The sequence below is a fragment of the Mchenga conophoros genome, linkage group LG8 (assembly GCF_057382185.1).
Source record: "Mchenga conophoros isolate Kocher_MC1m ecotype Shallow Benthic linkage group LG8, M_conophoros_male_GT1.1, whole genome shotgun sequence".
NCBI lineage: Eukaryota > Metazoa > Chordata > Actinopteri > Cichliformes > Cichlidae > Mchenga > Mchenga conophoros.
In genome coordinates this window covers 8262765-8290154 of record NC_140533.1, presented here as the reverse complement: position 1 = coordinate 8290154, position 27390 = coordinate 8262765, and the positions used below count along the sequence as shown (strand labels likewise).

The 27390-nt window shown below is 42.4% G+C and overlaps 2 protein-coding genes across 4 annotated transcripts in view; one reads left to right on the top strand and one right to left on the bottom strand.

Annotated features, from left to right (window-relative positions):
* Positions 1-27390, bottom strand: part of cacna1g (calcium channel, voltage-dependent, T type, alpha 1G subunit) — a 213366-nt gene that overhangs the window by 175432 nt on the left and 10544 nt on the right. For all 3 annotated transcript variants that reach the window (XM_085283808.1, XM_085283809.1, XM_085283810.1), the window contains exon 2: positions 10052-10185. In XM_085283808.1, the coding sequence (XP_085139934.1) occupies positions 10052-10185 (134 nt within the window). The remainder of the gene's footprint in view (positions 1-10051; positions 10186-27390) is intronic.
* On the top strand, positions 14697-17091 carry LOC146568054 (E3 SUMO-protein ligase ZBED1-like). Its single transcript, XM_085283811.1, has 3 exons — positions 14697-15748; positions 15925-16177; positions 16343-17091. The coding sequence occupies exons 1-3, from the start codon at positions 14898-14900 to the stop codon at positions 16757-16759; spliced, it is 1521 nt and encodes a 506-aa protein (XP_085139937.1). The 5' UTR covers positions 14697-14897; the 3' UTR covers positions 16760-17091.

Sequence of the window (27390 nt, the reverse complement as noted above, 5' to 3'; positions counted from 1 at the left end):
CTCTGGGTTCATTTAAGCTATAAACGAACATAAATCTGTAGATGATGATTTGTAATTTTAGCTGGATTAGGGAGGTGTGCTGGACTTGTGTTTACCAGAAGTGATGGTTAAATAGATCGTTTGGTTTAAGCGCTGTACATGTAACCTTGCTGTGACTGTAGATGTGCCTTGTCCCCACTACAACTAGCCGGATATGCATATCAATCCACAAAATATGTTACAGGAGTAACACCATAAGTGTACGAGTACCACAAGTACAGCATTTTATACGTTTTACTGTGTCTTGTTTCTAGCAATAGACGCATTAGTTTGAAATATGCACACTGGAATTATCTTCTGACATTTTTCCAGCTGTCCTGTGCTGCTGTGGGCAACATCTTCAGCTCTGAACCTCAGCTGCTCCTCTCTGCTGCTGCCGCTGCTCCATCTGCAGGCGCCGCTGCCGTCAAATAACTCCTCTGTACACAGTGGCTCCTAATCAACCTTATTTGACAATTTCTCAACTTCTTCTGAACTGCAGAAGATTCATGAATTTTACATACTCCAAGTCCCAGCATACCATGAAATTCACACCTGATAATGGCAAAAACGTTCTAATCGAGCCGGCCCTCTGAAAGCTGAAGCATTCAAGCTATTTGGCAAAGATTCTCTGAGACGTCTTCATTTATTAGATCACAGCGTGCACTGCATTCGAGGCTAAGTGATGCTTAAGCTGAAATGTGAGGCGGAGAGCTGCTGTTCTTTCCAGTCGAGCTTTCCACTTTAAAGTGTGTGTGTGACGCATTCTGTTCATATTCCATGTAAGAAAAGAATTAAAGGCCTGATTTGTGTAACATTACTGAGGCCTCCATCTCTTTTTCTTCTTCCCCTCTCCACCCTTTGATGCAGGTCCAAACGGTAAAGGTTAGCAGCGTATCTGGCTACAGTAGGTTTTAAGAAGTCTGAATAAAAATAATCGCAGGAAACATGGCAAAAAGCTTTAAAGGGGTATGTTAGACACAGAAAGATTTCATTTCTGGCAATGCTGTGAAGTACTGTGAGCTTCACTTAATGGTATCATGGTTTTTATATTCTTTAAAGTGAGATAAAATTAGCTTAAAATAGCTAGCTTGGAGCATCATATACATGCTTCCTAGCTTATGATTCCTATAAACCCATATGGTCAGCAAACAAACTGGTTCTGTAAGTGGGAATGTGTGTTGGGTTAACTGGTGGTTCTAAGTTGCCTGTCGGTACGAATGTGATTATTTAATAACTGTGAGTGTTAGCCCTCTGATAGCATGAATGCTATCCAGTACGTTTCCTGCCTTTCACCCTGTGACAGCTAGCATAAGTTCCCATACAGTCATGAACTAAAAGAAAAAAGATAAGAAAGATAAATTTGATTTGAATGATAAAATTCTGGTTTGCTGGAAGCTCTAAATAATAATAATCACTAAAGTATTTAACTTGAACAGAACATCATTCAAAATATGAGCTTAAGAAAAGAAGACGCCTTCAAGGCACCAAATAACTGGCAGCAGCACAGCTCCATGAAAGGCTTATTAACTGAAAATTTAAGCATGGGAAATTATTTCACATAAAGGTAGAAATGCCTGTATTCCTCACAGATAGGGATGCTTATTAGTATTTAGGCCAGTGGCTAGAATACTAGTTAATCAGCTCGCCTACGCTCAGCGGGTCCAGTCGCCCTAACCGTACACACTAAATTTATTGAAATCAAAGCAACGAGGAACGCTTCATTTGTCTGTGCTGAACCCAAAGGTCTGAAGCTGATATCGATTTTCTCAAAAGCAAATGAGCATATTTAAAATTGTAACAAAAAAACTTTATTAAGGTTTAAAAAATGCATCCAGCTTCTTCACCAACTCGCTCACTAATGCTTGTCTTCCTGTTTCACCTTGAGTGTTTTTTATTTTTACTTTTTTGACCTCTTCCAACATCTGTCCCTCCATCGGCCTTTCTCACTTTGTCTCCCTCCAGACATCTTCAGCCACCTCTCTCTGTGCCTCACATCGCCTTCTCTCCTCCATCCTCACGCTCTTTTTTTCGTCAGCTGGATCGGATCCAAAGTGTCATCAATAAATCATAACGAGAAGAAAGCAGTCGATGCTCAGGGAAAAAATGGTTCTCTCTCTTCTCTTCTTTTTAGTGTGAAGTCTGAAATCCAAGAGGATGCTTTAAAGTATTTAAAGCCAGTTAAAGGTGCTCAGCTTGCATTTTAAAGCATCAGCACAGTGATACCTCCATATAATTACCTTTATGGATTGATTGTGGTCAAGATAATGGCTAGTAGACTGCACAATGTTTTCTGAACTCTACTATTTGAATAAATTTGACTCCTCTGACTTTCATCGGGAGGACAGCGTCTTTTAATTGACTGTAAATGTGGGCTTCTTTTATACTACTCTGCTTAAATGGAACTATTACGCTTTTCCTTATTGTCTCTTAAAACACTGAGGTTACACTATGTGCGAGTGCTTTCAGACTTTATAGTGATTTGAAAGCTCAAATCCTTAATGTGGTCAACTCAGCCACACAGCCACTATTCAGATGTTTTGTTTGTGAGGGGCAGCCTATCAGAGGAGCTTGTGTCAGACAGTGGGATAACATAAATGCTGCCCTGAGGCCATAGATACGATGAATAGGGATTTTCTTAATGATCTGCCAAAGCTCCTCTAGTAGAGTCCATAACCTTGAAATGAACATCTCTTTAAGCCTTGCATATCTAGTCAGAACCAAAGGGGGAGAAAATGTCCAGTCAATCTAAAACTAGCTCAAAAAATACCAGTACAGCTTCTGTCTTTCGACATCTCTGAAGTCGCTCATGACTAATTCTCCACTCTGTTCTGTAGCAGGTAGATGCCGTCACTCCCGTTTGGGCTCAGCTTGCACATACATGAACCCCACAGTGTCATGGTCCGCGGCCCGGCGTCCGGGGTGCTGATGGGATGCCCACGCCCACGGGCGTGGCTGCTAACCCCACACCTGCATCCCATCCCAGGCGATCACCAGGTCGTCTCTCAGCGGTAACGTACATCTGCGGGAAAGCCCTTATGAAAAATCATCCATCTGAACTAACACTGTTTTGCCCTGTGTACTCAGATCACAACTCGGCGTTTTTTGTGAGCCACCTGCCTGTCCACCTGCCCGCCTGAGATTTGGATCACGATCAGCCCCGCCGCCTCGACCCCTTTTGGAGCCCCCCCCCCTCTGGTTCACTCTGCCCGGCTATCACCGTAAGACGCATACTCCCCCTTCCCTCGTATGCTGCCATTTTTCCGCACCCCAGTAATCTGTTTCTCCTTTTTTTTTGCAGCCTCCCACAGCCCTGCTCTCGGCGTTCCCTGCGCGACTCACCTCCCCGGTCCTTCGGTGTTTTCTGGTTCCACACGTTGTTTTTTCCGGCTACCCTCACGGGACACCTTTAGTTATAATAAAATTTGGTTTCTTTATTCTCTCCTACCCTGGTGTGTGAGTTCTGCTTCTGGGTCCAGCTTGCGCACGGAACTTTGGTTCATGACACACAGATTTTATAAAAGCCTTTTTATTAAAATAAATACATAAATTCCACATCCTGCTCTAAATTATATATTGTATGTAACATTACATGTATATATTTATATAACACTCTGCCACCCAAGTTTGCCAGTGATTGTTTTTGCAAGCCTACTCTCATAGATGATGTTAAAGCCTGCCCATACTTCTGAAAGCTTTACTTCTGGTCTCACTGACACAACACATGAAATCCTTCTGATGTTCTGTCAATTTCACCTTGGTTGCACATTATGTAAAGCACAAAAAGTGGCACGATCTGGCCATCTCGCTACAGTCGGACTGGGGACGGTGGTTGGAGATCCCAGCACAACCCAAATTACTGCCATCTCTGTGAGACAGAGTGCTTCTGCTGTCGGTCTGTGACTGAGTGGAGTCAAGTTGGCAACTACATGAAATCTGTCTGTGATTGCTGACAACTGCAAATCCGTTGCTGTCTGTTGGAAAGCTATTTGTTTCTGCATACAAAAAAATTCATATTAAGTAGATTTTCACATAAAGCGCTTACATTCAGAGTCCAGGCAGAATGTAGTGACAAATAGTGACATAGTTGCTGCAAGTTAGTAATTATCCTATAAAATCACACAGGAGCTCAGCAATCTCACATTTATAAAAGAAACTAACCAAAATACAACCAGTTTGCAATCGTTTGTGCTCAGGCACAGGCACATTGAGACTGATTGCAGATGCCATGTATTCCAGCCCTAATCCATCCATGCATATATCATTTTTTGGTATTAAATGTATCTATAAATGTATATAATTAAATTTGTACATATAAATTCAGTTGTTTGAAAATCTTTGCCAAACTACCTAAGAGCGATTGCTGCCAGTGTAAGTTGGACCACGATTCTTGCGTTTGACCAGCTCTTTGCCCCGAGGTTGAGGGTGGAACACCGTTAACTATCTGGACAAGTTGGTTTCTGCAGCTACATCCATCTCCAAAAGCAAAACAAAAACATTTAAGTTTTTATTTTGCAGGCAACCATTGAGTTTTCCTAGCCACAAGGAGATTGCCATCCTATTTTTACTCTAGTGTGGCTGAGCCAATAAAGAGTCTCAAAATTAAATAGTATTTATTTCGTGCTTTTAAAATACTTCCTTCAACTGTGCCAATAGATAGAAATGAAATGACAAATCAACAGGTGTAAATGGTTGTAGTCTCCAGGGGCCAAATTTATTTCACAGCTCTTACTTCAACTTCCACCAGCAGTGTTGTCATGTATTTCGGAATATAACAATGACAGTGGCTTAAAATGTTCTGCTGTGGACGCAGATCTGTCATTTAAAGTCGGTATTAGAATCTCCTCCGGACTGTCATCAAAAGTAGACAGGACAGCCATTATTCATGGAATACCAGAAAGGGTTTAGATTACAGTAACTGACAAGAAAATAGTATATTTGCAGCTGTAACACAATGGTGGAGGTCAGAAATGATGGAGCACTAGCGGTGGATGAAGGCAGTGATTGCATACATTGCCAGCATGTTGATTTTGAATCCAATGTAATGACTTCAATTGTGGCAGTGTACAATAGTGCATGATTAAAGGCGAGATATTACATGTTTTATTTCATTTAACTGCCACTTTATGGGTAATTTCAGAAAAATTGCATATTTAAAAAGTCTTTTTTTCAGCAGAAGTTATAAGTTACACTGAAAAGTTATCCATGGTGAACTGTACAAGTAGTATCAGTATTTTCATCCAAAGACTCTTCAAGCATCAAACCAGATTAAATATTAAGGGCGTCCAACGAAGGCATCGACCTGACTGCCTCTGCCTCGCTTCCCTTCGTCTTCTCTGTCTGCCCTTCCTCCTGTCCCCTCCTTGCTCCCCTCATTACCCCCTTTCTGTCTCTCTGGGTGGAATCACCACCGCAGTGAGAGTGTAAAGACAGGGTGATGTACTGATAGGATAGCCTGTCTGCTACAGTAAGTGCCACGGCACTCCCTTAGCTATCGATTGGGCCTCTACTGCAGCAATCAATAAATAAATTCATAAATAAATGAAAACACCCCCCTTATCGGGTAATTTACTCCACAGCTGGCTCTCAAACTATAGTGCAGAGCTTTGCTTGTTTACTATCAGTTCTCTCAGGGCTAAAAGTACAGTTGCCATACATATGATGATGAGTTTAGGTTTGATAGGTTAAAGGTGCATGGATATTAGTGAAACATGGACTTATACACCTATGTAGTTACCTTTCTCACTCACTATGTGTTAATAGACCTCTCTGCACTGAATTATTTTTGTTATTAATCTCTGGTTCATCTTTTGCTCTGTCTTCCTTCTCTCACACTGGTCGTGGCAGATATCCCCTGCATCTGCTGGAGGTCTCTTCCTGTTAAAAGGGAGTTTTTCCTCCCCACTGTCGCCAAAGTGCTTGCTAATAGAGGATCATATGATTGTTGGGTTTTTCTCTGTATGTAGTATTGTAGGGTCTACCTTACAATATAAAGCGCATTGATGGGAACGGTTGTGATTTGGCACCATTGAAATAAAATTGAATTCAATTCAATATACAAACCTATATATAGTAAAAGATGGACTTAGCATCCTTGCATAGGATAGAAAATGAGCATATGTTCCAGGTCTGAAAAGTGAAGCCAACACCAAAGTATCTTACTCCATTATTTTTAATGACTAACAGGTGCCAACCTTGGAAGCTGCAAAAGATTCTGAGTTGTATAGAACTCATCCATCTATTTTCTACCACTTATTCAGGGTTGGGTGGAGAGACAAGCTGTCTGAGCAGATCTCAGTTCAAAAAGCCTATGGGAAAATAGTGCTTGGGTTCCTTTCCTCACTGACCTCAGTAAACTCTGCCTTATGAGTTTATGGGCTTAGTTGCTAACATTAGGTCATTCATCAACTTCATCTGCTTCTTCAATTCAGCATTAGAGTACTATCCCAACTACAGGTTGCCAATCAATTACAAGGAACAGGCAATCATTCACACTGAGTGCCAACTTTGAATCATCAACTGACATACCTGTGCATGTGTTTGGACCCAGAGAGAACCCACACAGACACAAACAGAACAGCCCCTGAGAGGCAACAGTGCTAGCCACCACACAGCCATGCTACCCAGCTCTGGGTGATATTAAACTGAATATTAAATTCATTTTGAAGTTGATTACCCATGACTTCGGCTACTTGAAAATCACAAGCCGTTAATCAAAGACTGTGCGGTATAGCAACCAGGGCCACCCCATGCTCCATGTACAAGTATTTAAACCAGCATTAATGTCAGTGTCCAGTAGGAGACGACTCTTCTAGTTACAAAAAGAAGTCTTGTTGTATAGAAGTCTGTGGGGAAACGACCCTCAGATTGTGTCATCCGTAACCTCAGTAAATGCTGATGACCAGTTTAGAAACTCAACTCAAACTACGACTACACTCAAAACCACATGAACGTGCTGTTTCCCCTCAATTTCAAAACATCAAGAGGATGACAGTGAAAATGTCCAGGGTTAACTAACCAGTGGGTAATGTCAGGGTATCTACTTCCAATCTTTTATATACGGTCTGTGGTTAGGTCAGGTCTGGCACATTCAATGTGACTACACTGACTTTTCTTCATGCTCTGAAACAGAAAGAAATAAAACAACACCCATCTACCGTTCACATTTTGTACAAATGCTGTTGTGTTCAAGTCCCATGCAAATGATTCTGAACGTATTAAGACAGAAAGCTCCAATCTACTAGTCTCCCTCTTTATCATGCAAATGCAGTACGGTATCTATTTAACACTCTGCTTTCACAAATCAGAAACTCTTCCCCTGCACATCTATCTGCCTTTCTACACCTTCCACCTGCTCCGTGGAGCCATCCCTCCATCATTCCCTCCTGACAGGGAGGTGATTAGCAGAAGACAGTCCAGACCTGCTGAAAAAGCAGCTTAGCTGTAATTATCGTCTAGGAAAGAAACAAACAGTTCATCAGAGCCTTCCTCCGCAGACTTAACAACTGTTGCCAGGATATATCAAATGCTCGACAACCAGCCGTTACCTTGGTTACCATTGTCTCTGCAAGTCTGGGGGCTCTCCATACAGATGAGTTTTTTTTTTATTTGTTCAGAAATACTAGAACCCATGAAAACAGCTAAACATATTAACATACACTCAACGCCCACACTCTGTGATGTAAGCCAACATACGTGCAGACACCATCAGCTACAGACATGCAAATAAGACTGGTTTTCTGCCACTTTCCATATTGTGCATGCTCTGATAAAAACACACACTCTTCTGATGCCAAACGTTTCCATCAATTATTCTTCCGGAAACCAAGATCCTTAACACTTGCGAGGGCAGGCTGCAAGACCAAACCACCTTAATCACAGTCTGTCCATGATTGTGATATGTGCACATATATCCTAGGATATATCCTAGCACGATTTTTGAACATTTCCCTTTTTATACTCTAGTTCAGCAGCAATGGAGGACAAAAACACAATGCATACAAGATCTGTGACAGTGCATACTTAAGTCCAAAAGTTAAAGTTTCAAGTTACTTGTACTGGTTTCACATAACAATATGTATTCCAATTCAGAGGTTATGCTTTTTGAATTTTATCATCCCACTAAATATAGATATTACTTCAGATAGGGTATTACATATCTGCAAGCTGCTTTGCAACCTGCATTTTACACAATCTAAATTTCATGTTGCATTTGATAAAATGTTGCTCTTTCATATATATATATATATATATATATATATATATATATATATATATATATATATATATATATATATATGTATATGTATATATACACACACCGCAAATTTAAAAAAGCATTTTTGGAATGTAGAGGTCTTGACTGAACCCTTGATCGGGATGAGGGAACAGAAATGAAGTTTGTCTCCAACAGAGGTTCGCGGGTGTTTTTAGCTGATAGTGGATTTTCAATCAACTGATTGCATGCAAAGCAGGACCTGATTTTCATTCCACTACTTTTATTACACACAGCTAAAATCAACCAGTTAAAATTAAAATTGTGCATTTAATATGGGCCATAAATTTTACAACTGATTAATTAAATGAATTGTTTCCGGTATGTAGATGTCTCTCTCTGTTTCAGGTTTCAGGTTTTTGTGGGATGTCTGCTGTTCCATGTATGCTTGGAAAAATAATAAAAGATTATACAAGCAATAAAAATAAACTGGGTTATCTATTACAAAAGTCGTATACAAAAATTCACACTGGAATACTTCAGCAGATGCATAATCCTATGCGATATCCTAGGATACAGGATACAGCCTTCCCTGCAACGATGCAATGTCACCCCCGCAGATGTTTCAGTCGCTGCTATAGCCTGAGCTGCTTTTAACGACCTCCCCATCACTCAGGAGATAAATGCCTCCGTATCAAACGCTGAGGTGTTTCCCATCAAGTTCCTTCTGTTGCGTTGGCACTGAGTCAGATTCTCCCTGAGTCATGATGACCGAGAAGGACGCAGCTCTTACCATAATCATATAAAGGCTTCCACTCACGTATATGATTCAGGTAGAGAGAAGAGGAGTGAAAGGAAACCACGGGAATTAACTGAATGTGAGCTGAGAGCAGACATAACCCAAGGCATCACTTCAGTTGTGGAACAGTAGCTCAGTGTAAAATAAAGGGAATGATCTCGCTCTCTCTATATCTCTGTATACAGTATGCACACACACACACACACACACACACATATATATATATATATGTGTATATGCTTAAGGACAATGTGCACTCGCGCGCACACACACACACACAAAAGGAAATGTGTCCCGTTTCCACTGATGGACAACAGAAGCTGTGGCAGAAGGATGGCATTATAAACCAGCGGGGGATGTAGTATGATGAAAATGTCAGACTGAAAGCAGCAGGCTATGTTCTGTAACATGTTTAATCAAATTACAGTGTGTGTGTGCATTGGTGTGTGGGCATGTGTCGCTTGATTTTATGAGCGCGGTATAGTAATTAAAATGTATATAAATGTGCTATAGAGCAAGGGCAGATTTGTAAGTGCTGTAAAAGTTGAAATAATAATAATTAGAAAAGAAATCGACATGCATTCATCAGCTTCTACACAATCGGAACACTAAAGAATTTAAGAGGGTTCGTGGCATTGATTTCAAGTTAAAAGCCTCTAATGGAATACTTAAAGTAAATTTATTTAAGGGCAAATCCAGCAAAGCTCGTGCGAGTTAGAAGGCTTGCTCTACCAGGTTCATGCTTCAGATCTAATACTGTTTGATCCTCTGCCTGCAGCGTCTTGGCTTCCTGTGACACAATTACATCTAGAAGCTCAAAACATCTTTTTGTGCTCCCCAGATTCTATCCTTGTTCTTGAATCTGTCACCGCTTTCCCAGATTCCGCCTTGCACATTGATTATTGTCCAAATTTGTTGCATGTGTGCGTGCTGCTCCTTGCGCGAGCCTCCGGTGTTTATGCACGGTTATGCTTGGCCACCTGTGTGTTTGTGTTTGCGAGTGTAATTGTGTAACTCACCCAGCCAACACTATGAAGAAATCCAAACGGTTCCACGTGTCTCCAAGGTAACACTTCTTGCCAAAAATCCCTAGAGCCACCATCTTGATCACCATCTCGATGGCAAAGAATGCAAAGATGAAGTCATCAAAATCCTGCATAGACAGAAAGAGACAAAAATACAAGGCGTATGATGTAAGTGAGTTATGAGAACTGCAAAGCTGTGGTTGATTAAGAGGCAATCATGTCTGACAGTAGTTTTCTTTGAAAATATACCTTAAATGTAATGATCCAAATACTGGACCAAGATCTGATATGTATTGATGGTCATTGTTTTTCAAATAAACATCATTCAAAGTCTTCAATTTTGCAGAGAGTAATATTAATGTGATGCTAACATGCCATTTTATTTTGATTTGCATTTGTAATTTGATTTTGTGACTTGATCTACGTTGACTTTTGACCTTCTGTTGAGGATCACCAAATCTCTTAATGTATGGTTCATCCTTTGGGGAGCAGATTAAATTTCAGATTTAGGCTACTAGGTTTGGTTTAGGAAAGACTGTAGTTTAGGCTTACATGCATCCATATTACAACAGTTACCATTATATATTATACAATGGTATTTAAGCACACCCAGTAAGGTTAACTATGTAATTGTGTCAAATCATGATGTGACATCTCACCTTCACCTCTAAACATCCTAATCAGGTGTGTTTTGCCCACAACAAGTGTGTTAGAAATGTAATGACAGTGACATTTACCAAATAGGAGTATTTTACAAGCAAGACTTAAGTAGGGGCTGGATATTTTACTCAAATATGGCTGATAACCATATGGAGGTGCTAGAGAAGTGGTTCTCTGCGACAGGATTGTCAAAAATAACAGAAACCTGTTATAGATCTGGTATTTTATTGTAATTCTCTTATTTATTTATTTTTGCTTAATGGCTCCGTTAGACTAGGTTCAAAATAGGATAGCAACATCCTTGTGACTGAGAAAAAGTGGAACAGTCTGAGACTGATTGCAAGGAGATGAGGCGATCTACCTCATCGCCTGGTGGCAAGCAAAACGATCAGCTTTGCAAATGTTTGTACATAACTGCACCATTTGCCAACTTGACCCCAATAAGTTGCAAAATGTCAGCAGACTGACTGCATCTTAATGTCGTTTTATAGCGTTCTTGGTGTGCCAAAGATGATTTAAAGACAGCAACTGGTTGCAGACCTGGTATCCATTTTCAAAGCCAATGAGATCCCAAGCACTAATGTGGTTGAAATAATTTTGGTCTCAAACCACTGTTTTCCCCTAACATCGACTGGCCTCTGTCTTGTTGATTGTTGGTTTTTATTTTCCCTTTTATTATTTTTTAAGTCTCAGTCAGTGCTCAATTCTTTCCCATTTAATTTTGTTTTAAGGTTTCCTGCTTTTGTTTCCCTCCTGTGTGATTGACTACTTTCAGCTGTTCTTGACTGCTTTCCCCTGTGTCTGGTTCCTCTCTTGTGTCACTAATCAATCTCTTTTGTATATAACATCTTTTCTTTTCGTCTTTTGTCAGATCATCCATTTAACTCCCTGTAGTGCTTTTTCCTTTTTTCACTTTCACTCCTCATGTTCTCTTGGATCTCTGTTCTTGTTTTGGATTTGGTGAATTCAGAGGAAAATAATCCAATAAAGGCTCGCTTTATTAGGCTCTACACCACACCATGGCAAAACAAAACACCAGGGAACAAAGAAAATATACTTACAACTACAAGTAAGTGTCAGCAGGCTTCAACCTGAATGTCTGTAGACAATTTTAATATGTCTATAATACACTTCTATATACGCACCTTCATGACAGTTCTCCTGATGGAGAGTACCTGCATTCCCATACAGCACTTTCTTGCTACTTTAGTGGCCGACATTCACGCCAGACTCTGGCTCTACTATTAGTCATACAATATGTTTGATGTTTAAAAATATCCCACTGAGAACCTTTGACAGGAGCGTGATATTTTATTAATTCCTGCAGAGGGATCCTCTTTTCTCTTTAGCCTGTCTCTAGAAGGTCAGGCTCAAGAAAGAGATAACAACCTCGTTGGAGCTGCCAAGGATTTAATGTTTTGCTTAAGGGCACTTCAGCAACTCAGATGCTCAACATCCAAAATGGACCCTGGGACTAATGATGTCTGTCCCGTTTGGCTCCTTTACCATCAGAATTATTGTCTAAAGGTGAAGAAAGATGCACCTTTTCGTCCTTAACTGAGACTCGAGCTAGAAACGTCATTCAGTCAAAACAAATTAATTAATCATTAATCATTAATCAGTATTCCTGCCCTCATTACCGTCTGTCTGGCGCTCTGACTGAGCCTCGGTACTCCAAATCATTATCAAACTGGACTCCAGACAAAAACAAGCGGAGGAATGAGGACAGGAAAGTACAAGAAGAGAACTTTGACTCTCAAAATATGAAAATCAATAAATAAATGAACAGGAGGGAGGAAGAGTCGGAAATGAAAAGGGAAAAGGATACAGCTCAAAGTAAAATAAAAAAAATAAAGAGGAAATCAAGAAAATTTCTGGAAGGAGATCAAGGTTCAGGACACCCACTGATACATGAGTCATTGCAAGATGAAGAGAGAAATGTATAAATATATCAAATCCTGTTAGCTTAAAGAGAAGCTAGCGCCAAAGTTCACTGCAAGTAAAACATGGAGATTCACGTGGGAATCGATGCATGCGAGTCTGTTTACAATTTCAAATCTTATTCAGTTCTATTTTTGGAAATCATTCATGTCGTCTGCATAAAAAAAACCCTAAAACCTCGCCCCATGCTCAACACACAAGGGTCACACTGCTATTTCCAGGGTTACAACCTATCAGACGGCTGTGGAACAAATAACTGCCCCGGGTTCACTCCCTAATGCTGACCATACATCACTCCAGATGTTTTACGCACCACTCATTGACTCCAAAGAGGCAGACGAGCCTCAGAGCAGATTGCTTAGTGATGCATAATCTCCCAAAAGAAAAGACAGAAGAAAAAAACCCCAAAACATTGTGTTCAGTGTTTGATCTAAATTTAATCTGAACTGTCTGGATGCTGGAACTCTTCTATGAAAGGGACCACACTGGCCATAAACTGACATGTGATAGTATGATGTGGATTATATAGATATATTGTCATGGAGTATTTGTTTACGGCCTGAAACCTGAGGCCTTGTTTTGAGCAGTAGCATCAACTAGGAATTATAGGGCCAATCATAGACCGTATATAAAAGATAGACAGTACTTGTTGAATTCTCACTGTGATGAGGAGTGGCGGATCTGACTGAGAATAACACACTTATATGTTAGCAACCTGTCATACCGCGGCACATATAGTCCTTTATAGTGCTTCTAGATTCTAATCAGGACTAGAATTAACAAGACGGCCGCCGTGCTTTAGTCGAAAAGCTTTGATACCAGTCAGCAGGAAACTGTTTTAGAGTTATTCCATTTCTTTATCACACAGACAAACCTAGATGTATTGTTGAAATTGCACTTCATCCTCCTTTATTAAAATATCTCAGATATATCTAATTCAACTTCTCTACAGTGACATGAGGAGGAGTTTCACTCAGTTCAACCTCAAGCCCCAAATGACACCATCATGTAGCTCAAGAGAACTCTCGTCATAATTCAGTGTTTGAAATTTCCTGCAGGTTGCCCAGAAACGATTCACACTGCAAAAAACTACAATGTATATTAGAGAAACATAAACAAGGATTTATTTCTTTGACAACCCTTCAAGTTCAGCCTTCTATTGTTGACTTGACCTGAGATTTTGATTTCAGCAAAATTACATCGTACTGTATGCTGAATCACACAACTCCAGTGAAACTTAAAATAACTATGCGTTTACTCTGATTTCGTCATGCATAACTAGCTGTGAAGGGTTTACGTACGCCTACATAAAGGCTACATACGAAAGCTCCATTGAGCCCTTTTAGTCGTCTTTCAGCCCCAAAATGCTTTGCATATAGAGCCGTTAGATAACAGGGAGCAACAGCCTGTCGGAAGAAACAACATAACGGTCCAGCTATTGACAGATGTTACAACCCGAGATGCATGACCAAAAGAAAATAAGCGTTGTGTGAAATGAGGAAGAGCAGAGACATTTACCGCCACGCTGAGCCTCAAACGACTGAATTGCTTTCTCCTCTAACACCCCATCTTTCCATCTCCGTTCTGTTTTATTCTGCTGAAAGGACCCATTTCTCCTGTCTCCACCGGGGAGTAATAACTCATCTATTTTACGTTAGACAGTCAATGCATGCCTGCAGAGTCTGTAACATAAGAAACCCCTGTTATGACTCTGTTAAGTCTCCCAATCTCTCTCACAAACACGCGCACACACACACAGGTTTTAACTAGGGGTGTCAAATTATCGTGTTAATTGCGATTAATTAATTACAATGCTATTTAGCGCGTTATGTTTTTTAATCTCGTTAATCTAATTTTTAATCTCTTGACGTCATTGATTTTGTATGAGAGTTGCTATGTTATAAAATCCGTTTTTATGTGCTGGGCTCCTTGTGCTTGACTTGTTGGGGGTGGAGTCACGTCGTGAGGTCAAGGTGAGAAGTGGTGATTAGCTTACAGTGTGGATATGGAGGCGCATCTGAGAGTTGTTGGCCCCGACGGCACCATTGACAAAGGTAAAGTGGTCTGCCTAGAGTGTAAGAAGGAGTTTGCTTACCACCGAAGCAGCTCAAGTTTGGCCTATCACCTCAACGCAAAGCACCCAGCCGCGAGTGCAGCAACAGCTAGCAGTGAAGACGTTAGCAATATAGCAAGCCAGAGCAAAGCTTTTCGCCAAACAAAACTAGAGAATACCCCTCGTATGAGCAAGTCTGCGACCGACAGGCTGACTAATGTTATTGCCAAGTGGATAGCGATGAACTGTAGGCCGATAAATATAGTAGAGGACGAAGGATTGACAGAGGTGTTGCAAATTGCGTCCAATGACCCGTCATACAAGCCGCCGTGCAGGACTACAGTAACGACCAAAATCAGCAAAATGTACGACGGCGAAAAGAAAAACAAACTTGAGATTTTGGCGGAGGATTCTCCCAACTGTGTTGCTATAACCGGAGATCACTGGACCTCAGCTGGCAACCACAGCTATTTTGGGGTGACTGGACACTTTATTGATAGTGAGTGGAACCTCAACTCATTTGCACTGACCGTCATGAGAACAGAAACCAGGCACTTTGCTGATAAATGCGCCGAACAGTTCCTCAAGGTAGCAAATGACTGGGGTATTGAAAACAAGATATCCACCATTGGCACAGACAGCGCAGCAAACATGCTGGCTGCTATGAGAGCACTTCCATATGAGCACATCGCCTGCAATGCTCACATTCTCCAGAGGACCATCACGGTATGTCTCGATAGCAGTGGTTTTGTCGGTGTACTGGCAAAGTGCCGCAAGATTGTTGGTCATTTTAAACAAAGCCCTGCGAGTACCACAGAACTTAACCAACAACAAGTAGCACTTGGAAAGAAGAGCGATCAACTTATACAGGATGTACCCACCAGGTGGAACTCGACTCTCGCAATGGTCTCACGCCTCCTATGTAACCGAGAGGCTGTCCAGGCTACGTTGGACCAACAGAACCACAGGTTGGTCTTGCCAACCGAAGCTGAGTGGGCGAAACTGCAGAGGCTGGAGCTCCTGCTTGAACCATGCAAGTAAGTTCAAATAAACACCTTCCCATTTTAATTATATAAACTACTGTTACATGTGTAAAATCAAAATTAATGAACATAACAAGGAACTTTTAAGGACAATTAAATTGGAAATCAGTTACACTTTGATTTAAATGAATCCAGCTAGGTTTATTTAGCAAACCTCTCCACCTCTGCAGGTATGTGACAGAGCTGCTGGGTGGTGAGGCCTACGTCTCTTGCTCTGTAGTGCTGCCTGCTTTTCGCCATCTGTACCGTGTCATGGACATTACTGATGATGATCCTGCCTACGTGGTGAAGTTCAAGAATGCCTTCCAGAAGGATCTGGCAGCACGACGAGCTAATGGCAACGAGATATGGTTCGAGGTGGCCACAGCATTGGATCCACGGTTTAAGGATTTGAAATGTCTTCCAAGAGAAAAGAGGGAACAGGTAGGACAATAAGGTTAAGCTGGACTAATGAGTCCAATTCATTATCAAATCAAACTTTTATTTATTATATGGAACACAAAGTTCTTTACAAGATTAAATAAAATAAAAAAAAAGCACTTAGTTTTAATCACAATCATTCATTCATTCATTCATTCATTCATTCAGGTGTGGACCATTCTGGAGAATATGCTCCAGGCAGCAGAGCCCAGAAGAGCAGATAGTCTCCAGCCCTCCACAGAGGATGATGGACCAGCTCAGAAGAAGAGGAGGAGCGAACTCCTTCTGGGGTCTGACTCTGACTCAGAAGATGGAATTGAGTCTGGAGAGCTGCAGCGCTACAGAGCAGAACCCAGCATCAGTATTGATGACTGTCCCCTGCAGTGGTGGTATGCTCACTCAGGAGTCTATGAAAAGCTGTCAGTCCTAGCACAAAAGTACCTGGCCTCCCCAGCTACCTCTGTACCCTGTGAGAGACTCTTTAGCCTTGCAGGCCACATAGTGCAAAAGAAAAGGGCAGCCTTGCTTCCAGAAAATGTTACCAGGCTGGTGTGTCTTAGCGACTGGCTGAGGAAGAAGAAATGAGACACATGTGGTCAGCATAGCTGCTGTGTCATTTGTAGCCTACTAGAATAGATTGCTTGATGTTCAGCACTTTTTTTTGTGATGGAAGAATACTTTGATGTGCTAACTTGCAGCACTGCAATGTCAGTTTTATTTTTCATTATCTGAAGCAGAGGAATTTCAGTGCTGTATTGCTCAGAAAAGAGCAACTCTGATGTGCTAACTTGCAGCACTTAATTTATTTGATTTTATTTGTATTTATTTTTCCACTTATTTTACAAAAGAATACAACAGTATGTAAATGGTTGCATCTGTTTAACGTTTGTTAAACAATAAATGACTTTATAAAGTCACTTTCTTTGTTATATCAGTCTTTTGGTCTGCCACAATAAGTTGAGGGCTTTCCTCAGCTATTTTTAGGTGAGATTAAAAAAGAGATTAATTAGATCAATTAATTAAAAATCATAATTAATTAATCTCTATTTTTTTTTAATCTCTTGACAGCACTAGTTTTAACACATCCAACTAAAGACGCACAGCACACAGTCATGATAATGTACAGTGTTCATGCATACTGGAACAAATACAACATGAGACCAAGCCTTTGGGGACTCTTTAAAGTGACACTGAGCGGATGTCAGCCAGCTCAATCTTCTCTAGTGTTTGATCCAACCAGGCCTACACACACACACACACACACACACACACACACACACACACACACACACACACACACACCTCATTCATATTCATCAAAGTCAACAGGACACGCTGGCGTGAGGCGTTCCCACTGGAGCGTACAGTTCTGGTGGTGCAGTACACGATTACAGGCTCTGCAATCTGGATATTGATTTACCAAAACTTGTATTACACATCAGTGGAGCGTGGTCTCGATGAACACGATGAGATGCGATGTCCAAACATGCAGCCAAAGCCGTGCAGGTACTACATCAATCGCAGGCATCGAAGCAAGTCTCTGAGGTTTCCTCTAAAGCTGCGTGTTTACTAGAAAGAAAATGTGTCGCTCTGTGCGCGGTGTGCCACTGTGGTTCACTGGCTGTACGTCCATGCGGAGACCAGAGAAGCCTAACACACACACGAACACACAAACGCATCTGCCTCTGAGGGAATAGACACCAGTGACCTGTGGTGAACGGCTCACTGCTCACACACTCCCTAATTTTTACCCTCCACTGCATCCTCTCCCCGGGAAAAGACTTAAAGAGACAGACAGAATACTTTAACCCCACTTTAAATTCTCTGCAAACTTTTTGGCACGCGTCCAAAGAATAATGGGACTTTTACATTAGGGGAAAACAAAGCAAAAAAGTTAATTATGTCATATCATCCGGCCTAATTCCAGTTCAGACGGGCGTCACGAAATTGGCTTTCATTCGGCGTGACAGCCACAAAAGTGTGAAATGGACCAACGAATGGCAGCGGGAGAACTTGCGGCGGCTGGGAGTGGTGGGGTATGTGAGAAAATCAAATCAAAATATGGCTGAAATAAAAGTAGCGACCCGAGTCATACAGTATCCTTTGGCAAATTGAAACCAACTAATGGGCGTATCACAGCTTAAAAAACAGTCCTAACAGGGCCAACATTTCATTCATGTTTTGCATGCACTGCTGTTGCTCATTCTGTTCATTGCTACGCTGCTTTTGCCCTTCATTTTCCAGAGATCATTTGCCAATAGAAAGAGTGCTGGCTGTACTGTAAAGTCTTTGTCTTTTGATATTGCGTAGGTGGCAGGTAACGCTCTTCATCCTTCTATATTTATTCCAAACAAAGCACTGTGGCTGCTGCCAGATATGGAAAAGCCTTCACTTCCTGGGCACCAGACAGACCCTGTAAAGACTAACCAGACACAGACTGTTTATAACAGCTATTGTAAAAGCTTTGTACTTTAAACTCTCTCTATGGGATTGTTTATGATTAAGTAGCAATTAATTAGTCAAATGTAAACCTATTACACATATTCAAATGTACAGAATGTTGACCCTGCATGCACGTGTTCATGATAATACAGACGCCGTGCATGCATTAGCACAGCATTTTCATATGAATCCAAGCAGCGTCCTCCCGGGCTGAGGAATGACGGCAGTGGGGATGAACCTCTGATGGTTCCAATCCCTATAGACTCTGTTTGTGAAAAACTTTCCAACTTTAGAGCAGATGCAATGCTTAAAGACTGCCATACAAAGCAGTTTTCACCTTTCTGACTAATATGTAGGTGATTGATTTTCATAGCTATTGAAGATTAAAGATTATTTATTAAAGATTATTGAGGCTTAAAATTAATTGCATGGTGACCATGTCGTTAAAATACTCTGGGAATACCATGAATAAGAGGTCTCAATCACTAACTCACAAACTTACATTAAATCCGTTAAACCAAAAAAAACAAAACTGGACATACTTAGCTTGACGCAGCTACCTCTAAGCTAATGGCTCAGTCAAATGAAAAAAAAAAATAGGACAGATAACTCTGTGCATCTACAAAATAAAAATTGCTGCCTGCCTGTAAATTGTATTCCAGTGAAATAACATTTAGAGCTTAAGGAAATTGCACACTCACAACCACTTTGAATGCAAGAAGAAGGATAACAGGTTGCCTGATAGGAGGCAACCTTTCTGCAAACAGTTGCAGACTGACTGCGATCACTCTGGTTGTCAAAAGTTTGTAAATAAATGCTGCCTAACTAATAAATACAGACACATTCCCAACACGTATGAATGAGTCTTTGTAAATGAGCACAAGTCGAGGGCACTCAACTCAACTCAACTCAGCAGGCCATTTGTAAATATGTGTACAAAGGGTTGGTTTTTTGTACTGTTTTTATCAATAAATCTCAGCAACAAAGGACATACACCCATGTGTGTTGATTTCTCCCTAAGATGGCAAACTGAAACACTCCAAGTTGGTGACTTTTGGAGATTTATTTCCCTGGATGAGAATGCATCAAGATGAAACACAAAAGGAAGTTCACAGCTTTTCCCATCAAAGACTCGGTGCTGTTTCCTGCAGTATATTGCAAGTAAACCTGACAAGTTTGGGATCAAGTTTTGGGTGGCTTGCGACCTAAAATCCAAGTACATTTGCAATGTCTTCCCATATCTTGGCAAGGACCCCAATCGTCCCACTGGGGAGAGACTTTCTGAAAATGTAGTAATGAGGCTGATGGAACCATTCCTAGACAAGGGCAGAAATGTTACCACGGACAATTTTTTCACATCGCTTTCACTTGCGCAAAAACTTCTTAGACGGAAAACCACCATCCTCGGCACAGTCAACAAGATTCGCAGGGAAATTCCTCAATCCACTCAAACCCCCACTCCCCTCCCTCCAGAATTCCCAGGTAACAACCTAATTTACATATGAATGACTAGCCAATTTAGCTTCCACTTGGCTGAAGCTAAAGCTTAGCTAAAAGCCTACCAGCCATTTAGCTGCTCTCCGGGTTTTAAAGGTAGAAAGGTAGAAGCCTGGCTTTGCAGGTGTTAACTGGCTGTATTCTGCTTATATTTCTATAGAACAGGAAATCTGCTGAGCACAAATGCAACAGTTGAATGTGAATTTCTCTTAAATGTGGATGTTTGTGACTATAAACAGCAACAAATATGTGATTTTTGACTAGATAACACAGTTAATTGCTGTATTATCAGAAACAGATTGCATGCAAGTGTCAACTTGACCCCATTCAACGCTGACTGGTATCAGACTGACTTTGTCTTATGGCAACATTGATGGCAGGATATCATTTGCAGTTGAAAAAAGGTAATAAATTGCATATTTGTTAGTACAGTATTCCAAGTACTGCAACATGTTAGAAATCACAAGAATATTGCATTATTACTGAAGCATTGTGAAGCTTGTTGGGACTCTGGTGAGTTCCATCTCTAGTGGCTACGTCCATCTTTTACATACAGTCTTTGCACAAATACTGCAAACATACTTTTCTTCACCGTAACAACAATTCAATGTTGTTACAGGAATAACAACATTAACAATAATAAAAATAAAACAGAGAAACCCCTCACAATCATATGACCCCATATGAGCAAGAAACCTCCAGCTGAACCAGGCTCAGGAAACAGAAGAAAGCAGTCCAACATATTTGTTTAACATCTGCATTGAAGGACAAAACGACTTCAAAAATGGCTTTTCAGTGTTACTGGAGGTCAAGGCAACACCATCCAGAGTTAGCATCTGGTTGGATGCCATATTTCTAAGATTTTTAGGGCCGAGAACAATAACCTAAATTTAGAGGCAGTAAATTAAGCTCTTTATGTTTTTAAAGACCTGGATTGTCTCCAATACAATTCTCAAACTATCCCTTTGTATATTTACTCTTTATTTATGTTTAATTAACACTACCAATGTCAACAGGTCTCCACTGGCTGGAAAGCGAAGTTCCTTTCTTAAAATCCTCATTCTAGATGTAAATAAATGTGATCAAACTGGTTTAATCTTTTCAACAGATGCTAACGTGCAAATAAAGTGTTTCTTTTTATAAATAAAGTGTTTTTTTTAATAAATCCAAGCTGGGACCTCAGCTTTTTGTCTTCTGTCTGTTTCTCGTGCGTTTACCCATTCTTTTTCTCTTGGCAGTAACATCTGGATTGGATTCCTGTTGTTTGCGAACTACTGGCATTTCTCCTCCTCCTGCTCGGCAATCCACCACTAATTTCCATCTCCGTCATCTGTCTGCTTCTTATCTCTTTCTCCCACTGCCTCCTTCTGTGACACAAGGAAGTCCCACTGCCTCCCCCCATTGCTGTGATTATGTCTCCCAGTGCACCTCATAGTGTATGCAGCTACAGTGAGACAGCATGAGCGGGTAATGCTACGGTCCATTTATGCGTGTATTTGCTGTTTATGATATTTTTCATGTACCTGCTTATAATAACTTTCAACTTTGTTTATATGCCACCATGTGAGTCTATCTCTCAGATGTAATTCCCCTTTATGGGCACACTTAAACCCATAACACATTTTTTTGTCCTCTGAGTTTCAACATGGATTCAGTGTTTCATGAACCTCCCAGCCTAAACAGTGGCACCACACACCAGCTTAACAGCCCCCTGTGTGTGTGTGAACGCCTGTGTTACTTCTCACATTGCCTGAGAACAGGGATAAACACACGTGTCCGCCAGGCTCAGACAGACATCAGCGAGTACAGAAATCTGGATTGCGTGTTATCAATGCGTCAAGCGGGTGCCAACATTGCACGCCCTCTCATCACCCCCTGAACGGAGCCTTTATGCGTTAAGTGCACTTAATCACCAATGTTGAGTGCACTTAAAACACTCCCTAATGACTTGACATGGCTCACTCACAAATCCTCAAGTGTCAAAGCAGTTATTAGATACAATATTGCACCCAAGAGTGCAGTGCCGCAGCTCTTGACGAGTAATCAAGATGTGCAGAGGCATTCCTTTGCGTGATTCGAATACCAGTACCATGTGTTTGTGGACATGAACGCAGGCCTCTGTGTGTAAATACTCAGCAGAGCATCGTGTCAGGATGGGAGTCAAATTACTTTTAAAACAGACAAGACTGTTGAAAAGTAAGATACCAACTGACCTGTGAACAGGTGTGGCAAAGAAAAACTTTACCTTCGAGTGGTTTCCTTTGTTGCCAAGTTCCATAACTAGTAACTATGAAACAGTTTGTGGGGCATTTGTGGATGTAATGTTAACATCTGTTGTTGCTGACATAACACTGTCAAGGGTCCACATCTGTATGTGCTGAAGTAGTTACTAAAATTAAATAAAGGAACACAAACACTATAACTATCCTTACTTTCTGAAGTGAGGACACAAAACTGAGGTACTTCCTGCTAACAGTTGCAAGACCTTAGACAACCTAATTCTAGCCAGAGACAATCTTAGTGCATTAATTTTATTTGTAGTGCCAGTTCACAGTAAGAGTCATCTTAAGGTGTTTATTTCAACCTAGCATATTTTCCATCGATGCAGATGATGGAGCTCATTGTCGTATGCTAACTTGCCAACACTGTTCACTTCCAATTTAGAGCTTCAGGAAAACAAGCAGTCAACCAAAACAGCAACTAATGGAACAAGTCTGAGCTGCCTCTACTCCTATGGTGCGATTTTTTTTACATGACTTATTTTAAATATTGTTTTCAAGCGTTAGCATAAACTAGCTAACTTTAGCAGTGTTGGCTTTGCTAGCTGTACTAAAGTTATTGTTCAGCAACAACTTGCCAGGTGACCTCATCAGCCAACACAGCCTATTGATCAACACCATGCTGGAGAGTAACAACATTAAATGCCTTTTTTGTTGTTAGCTTTAATCTCACCAGTCTTGGAGAATCAACTCGTAAAAGCTGATTTTAGCAAGTTTGATGCACCACCTCATAGTATGGTTTACCAAAGCAATTTTTAAAATCATGGTTGCCTGGATTGTTCTTATGCATAGACATGTAGATTTTAGAAGTAAGGCATCAACATGTTCAACTCTTTAGTCTGTCAGCCTCATCTTCTCTTCATCTTTCACTTCTGATTGGACAGTAAAAAGTAAAGTTTTACTCATGTCCTGCTATCACCTATATAATGGATTGCATGATTAGCTTGCACTGCAACTAACTACTGTTTCAGGTATTCATGTTCTTGTTAGCTGGCTGTACATGTACTGTAGGTCCCTAATGTATGTAGCAAAATGGGCATTCCAGGCAGCTAATTTGGGGTTTTTACTTTTCTGAATTATTAAAATTGGATCTGTCATGTCAGCATGATCAAAGAGCCATAACAGCAATATAAATGGTCAAATACCCAGACTAAATAAAACCACAATTATCAACCAAAACACTGACCAGATTTATCCCATTCTAAGCTAATATAAATAAAATTCAGTTCAATTGTTGTAAATTTCCAGGTGACACCTGAAACCACTGCACTAAAAGTTGAGGAAAGTTCAACTTTTGTACAGCTTTCTTGTGTTTGTCAGTGTGGAAGTACCGTGAGGATTTGGGATCCCAGCAGTCAGTCAAGCAGCGTGTCTTTTCTTCCTCGGATCTGCTGCGGAGCTCAGCACTTCTGTTATTGTTTCTTTTGTCTGTTCAGCTAAGGTGCCTTTCATGGCTAAAGCTTGCAACAAACTTTGGATTTATACTTCACTAAAGTCACTGCCAGCATTGTGAGCACATTACTTGTTTTGCAGGAGCGGATTTCTTGCAGGAAAAACCAATCAAGGTATAACAAACATAGACGAATTCCTACTGTGTATGTTTACCCTTCTGATGTTCACCTGTTCTTAGGCTGAAGTCACCATTTGAATGAGCTGAAATGATATCGACCAATGAAGCCCTTCCAAAAGAAGTTTTTTTTTTACTGCCCTTTACTATAAAAGGCAGCTTAACAGACAGGACAGGATCTACAGTGTACCTGAAACAAGTGCCATCAGTTCTGTGAAAACACTTCCTTTCCACTCGTCTCCAAAATAAATCTTAGCCACTATGTATGCTAATTTTGCCTGTCACAAGTCCTGAATGCCATTATCACCGGGGTCAGGTGCTTTCATCACATGCACACACAAACGCCCGCAGATAGGCAGGCAGGCAGCCATACCTGCCGATGAAGGCCTTGTGTGGTGAGGACAATGGGATATGCTAACTGTAATCTGCCATTCAGCTGAGAGCCAGTCCTCACAGGTGGAGAGAGATAATATTGTAGAGAGATTTTTTTTCAGCTCAATCACCACATTTCATAGTAGCAAGAGTAACAGTGCACACAGACACACACGTAAAATGTGACATCTCCTCATCCTCCAGTCACATGCTAGGTGTGTGTGTGTATTTGATATCTACTCAGGGTTGTAACACAGTACATTGTTACATCGAAGCTTATTTTAATTCATAACATCAAACATTAAAGTTGACCTAATGCACGTTTCCTTTTATGTCATATGTATACATAACGTAACTTAGATATCCTAATATGGTCATCTCAGGCAAACGTCTCTGACTGTGTGGATAGAAGTCCCACCCACCTTCTATTCAAATCTTTTGTTTGTCAGGGGCAACCAATCAGTAGAAAGTTGGCTTAAAGGGAGGGGGAGAGCAGATTAGGCTGCTACGCCAAAGTCCAGTATGAGATAAATAAGGATTATTTGCTACCGTAGTAGAGGCCAAAAAAGTAAAAAATAAAATAAAGGAGTTGCAAATGTAACAAATTTAAAACCATTAAATGAGTAATTTATTCAACAAAACTTACAGCAATATAATGGTATGTATACAGTATGTATACTTCATTTTAAAAGACATAAATTCAATCTCTCAGTGAATGTCACGTGATTCCACCCAACTGTGTTAAGTCATTGAGTTAAGCTGCCAAAACACAGCATGTCATTGAAACTATTTGTGGCGGAGGCGTGGCCCCGGGCGCAGCTGCAGGGGAGGAGTGGAGCGGAAGGCTCAACAGGGCGGCGCTGCGAGGCCGGTAAGAACAGCTGATGTTGTTTATGGACTGATGATGGTCTCCCTCCGCTGTGTTTATAGTGAGACGAGGAGGAGCGGCCAGGGGAGAGATCAGCTGGGCTCGTGAGCTGTCAGACTGTGTGACTGAGTCAGCTGTCAAAACAACAACACTTGAATAAATGTGGAAGTTGGCTGTACCTACCTGTGTGTGCGTGTGTCTGTGCCTGGTGTATTCTACAAGTGGTGCCGAAACCCAGGATAGTGCCGGTGGGGAAATGTCCGACCCACAGGCCGCGCCACCCGCCCAGCCTCTGCAATTCTTGGCGCAGATGCTGGCGGAGATGGCGACGATGAGCCGGGATCAGGCGGCCGACCAGCGTGCCCACCTGGCCACGCTGCAGGAGCAGACGGACCGGCAGACGCAAGTTCTGGAGCGGCTGGTCGGGGCCGCTGCCACGCCGAAGCCCTCGCCACTGTCGGTGGCGGTGCCCCGGATGGGGGACGGGGACGGCCCCGAGGCGCCGTGTGCCGGCACCAGGGCAGGCAGAGCGGCTGCCGGCGCTGAGCCCCACTAACCCTTTCGCGGCGTTGGTGCCGTCCAGGGGAGCCGAGCCAAGCGGAGCCGCCCCCGAGCCACGGAGAGCAGCACAGACGCCGGGGCCGGAGTGTTGGAAGTGCGGGCAGCCGGGGCACCTGAGGAGGGATTGTCCGCTTATGGAAGTGGGGCAGGTGTTTCGTGTTGCTGGCGCCCCAGCACCCTCCCCCGGTCCAGGAGGGACATACAGTATTCCGGTAAGGACTCGAGGGGATATACGCCAGGCGTTGGTGGACACGGGCTGCACGCAGACCCTCGTACACCAAAGCTTGGTTCGCCCCGGGGCATTGCTGGAGGCAGAATGGGTGGAGGTGAGGTGTGTGCATGGTGACGTTCACAGGTATCCCATAGTGCCGCTGTTATTAAAGTATAAGGGCAAAACGCATAGAGTAACGGCGGCGGTTAGCCCGCGCCTGTCGCACCCCCTGATTCTGGGTACCAATTGGCCGGGGTTTCATCAGCTACTGGGGCAGTACGCGGGGGTGCGATCACGACCGGAAGCGGGGTGTAGCATGTGCGCGGCGTTCAGCGGTGACGCGGGGTCGTCCGACACTGACTCCGGGGGGGAGGAGCCGGCGGGTCCCTCACGGGACGTCCCGCCGGCCCCGGAAGTGTCCCCCATGGGTGATTTCCCACTGGAGCAGTCTCGTGACGGCACCCTACGCTCAGCCTTTGACCAAGTGATGGCTATTGATGGTCACGTGGTGCGCCCTGAGGCCGCGCAGACCTACCCGCGTTTCGTCTTATTAAACGACCGATTATATCGAGTGAGTCGTGACACTCAGACAGAGGAAACACACACCCAGTTGTTGGTGCCGCAGGGCCGCCGGGAAACGCTTTTCCAGGCGGCCCACTATAACCCCATGGCAGGGCATATGGGCTATGAGAAAACTCTGGAGCGAATAACGGCCCGATTTTATTGGCCGGGCATCCGAGCGGATGTGCGCCGCTGGTGCGCGTCCTGCCCGGACTGCCAACTTGTTAACTAGCCGGCCATACCGAAGGCGCCGCTGCGCCCTCTCCCCCTCATTGAGGTCCCGTTTGAGCGCATCGGCGTGGACCTCATCGGGCCGTTTCACCGGAGTGCACGCGGCTACCGCTTTGTGTTAGTCCTGGTGGATTACGCAACGCGGTACCCGGAAGCAGTTCCGCTGCGCACCATCTCTGCAAAGAGTGTGGCGCAGGCACTGTTTCAGGTCATCTCCCGAGTCGGAATCCCGAAAGAGATACTGACTGACCAGGGCACGTTGTTTATGTCTCGTACACTGCGGGAACTGTACGAATTACTGGGCATTAAATCTATTCGGACCAGCGTCTACCACCCTCAGACTGACGGGCTGGTGGAGCGGCTGAATAAGACTTTAAAGTCCATGATTCGGAAGTTCATTAACGAGGATGAACGCAATTGGGATCACTGGCTAGACCCTCTGTTATTCGCAGTGCGGGAGGTGCCCCAGGCCTCCATGGGATTTTCTCCCTTTGAACTGCTGTTCGGCAGGAGGCCACGTGGGGTGCTCGACCTGATTAAAGAAAGCTGGGAGGACGGTCCGAGCCCCGCCAAAAATGAGATTCAGTACGTGTTGGACCTGAGAGCAAAACTCCACACTTTGGGGAG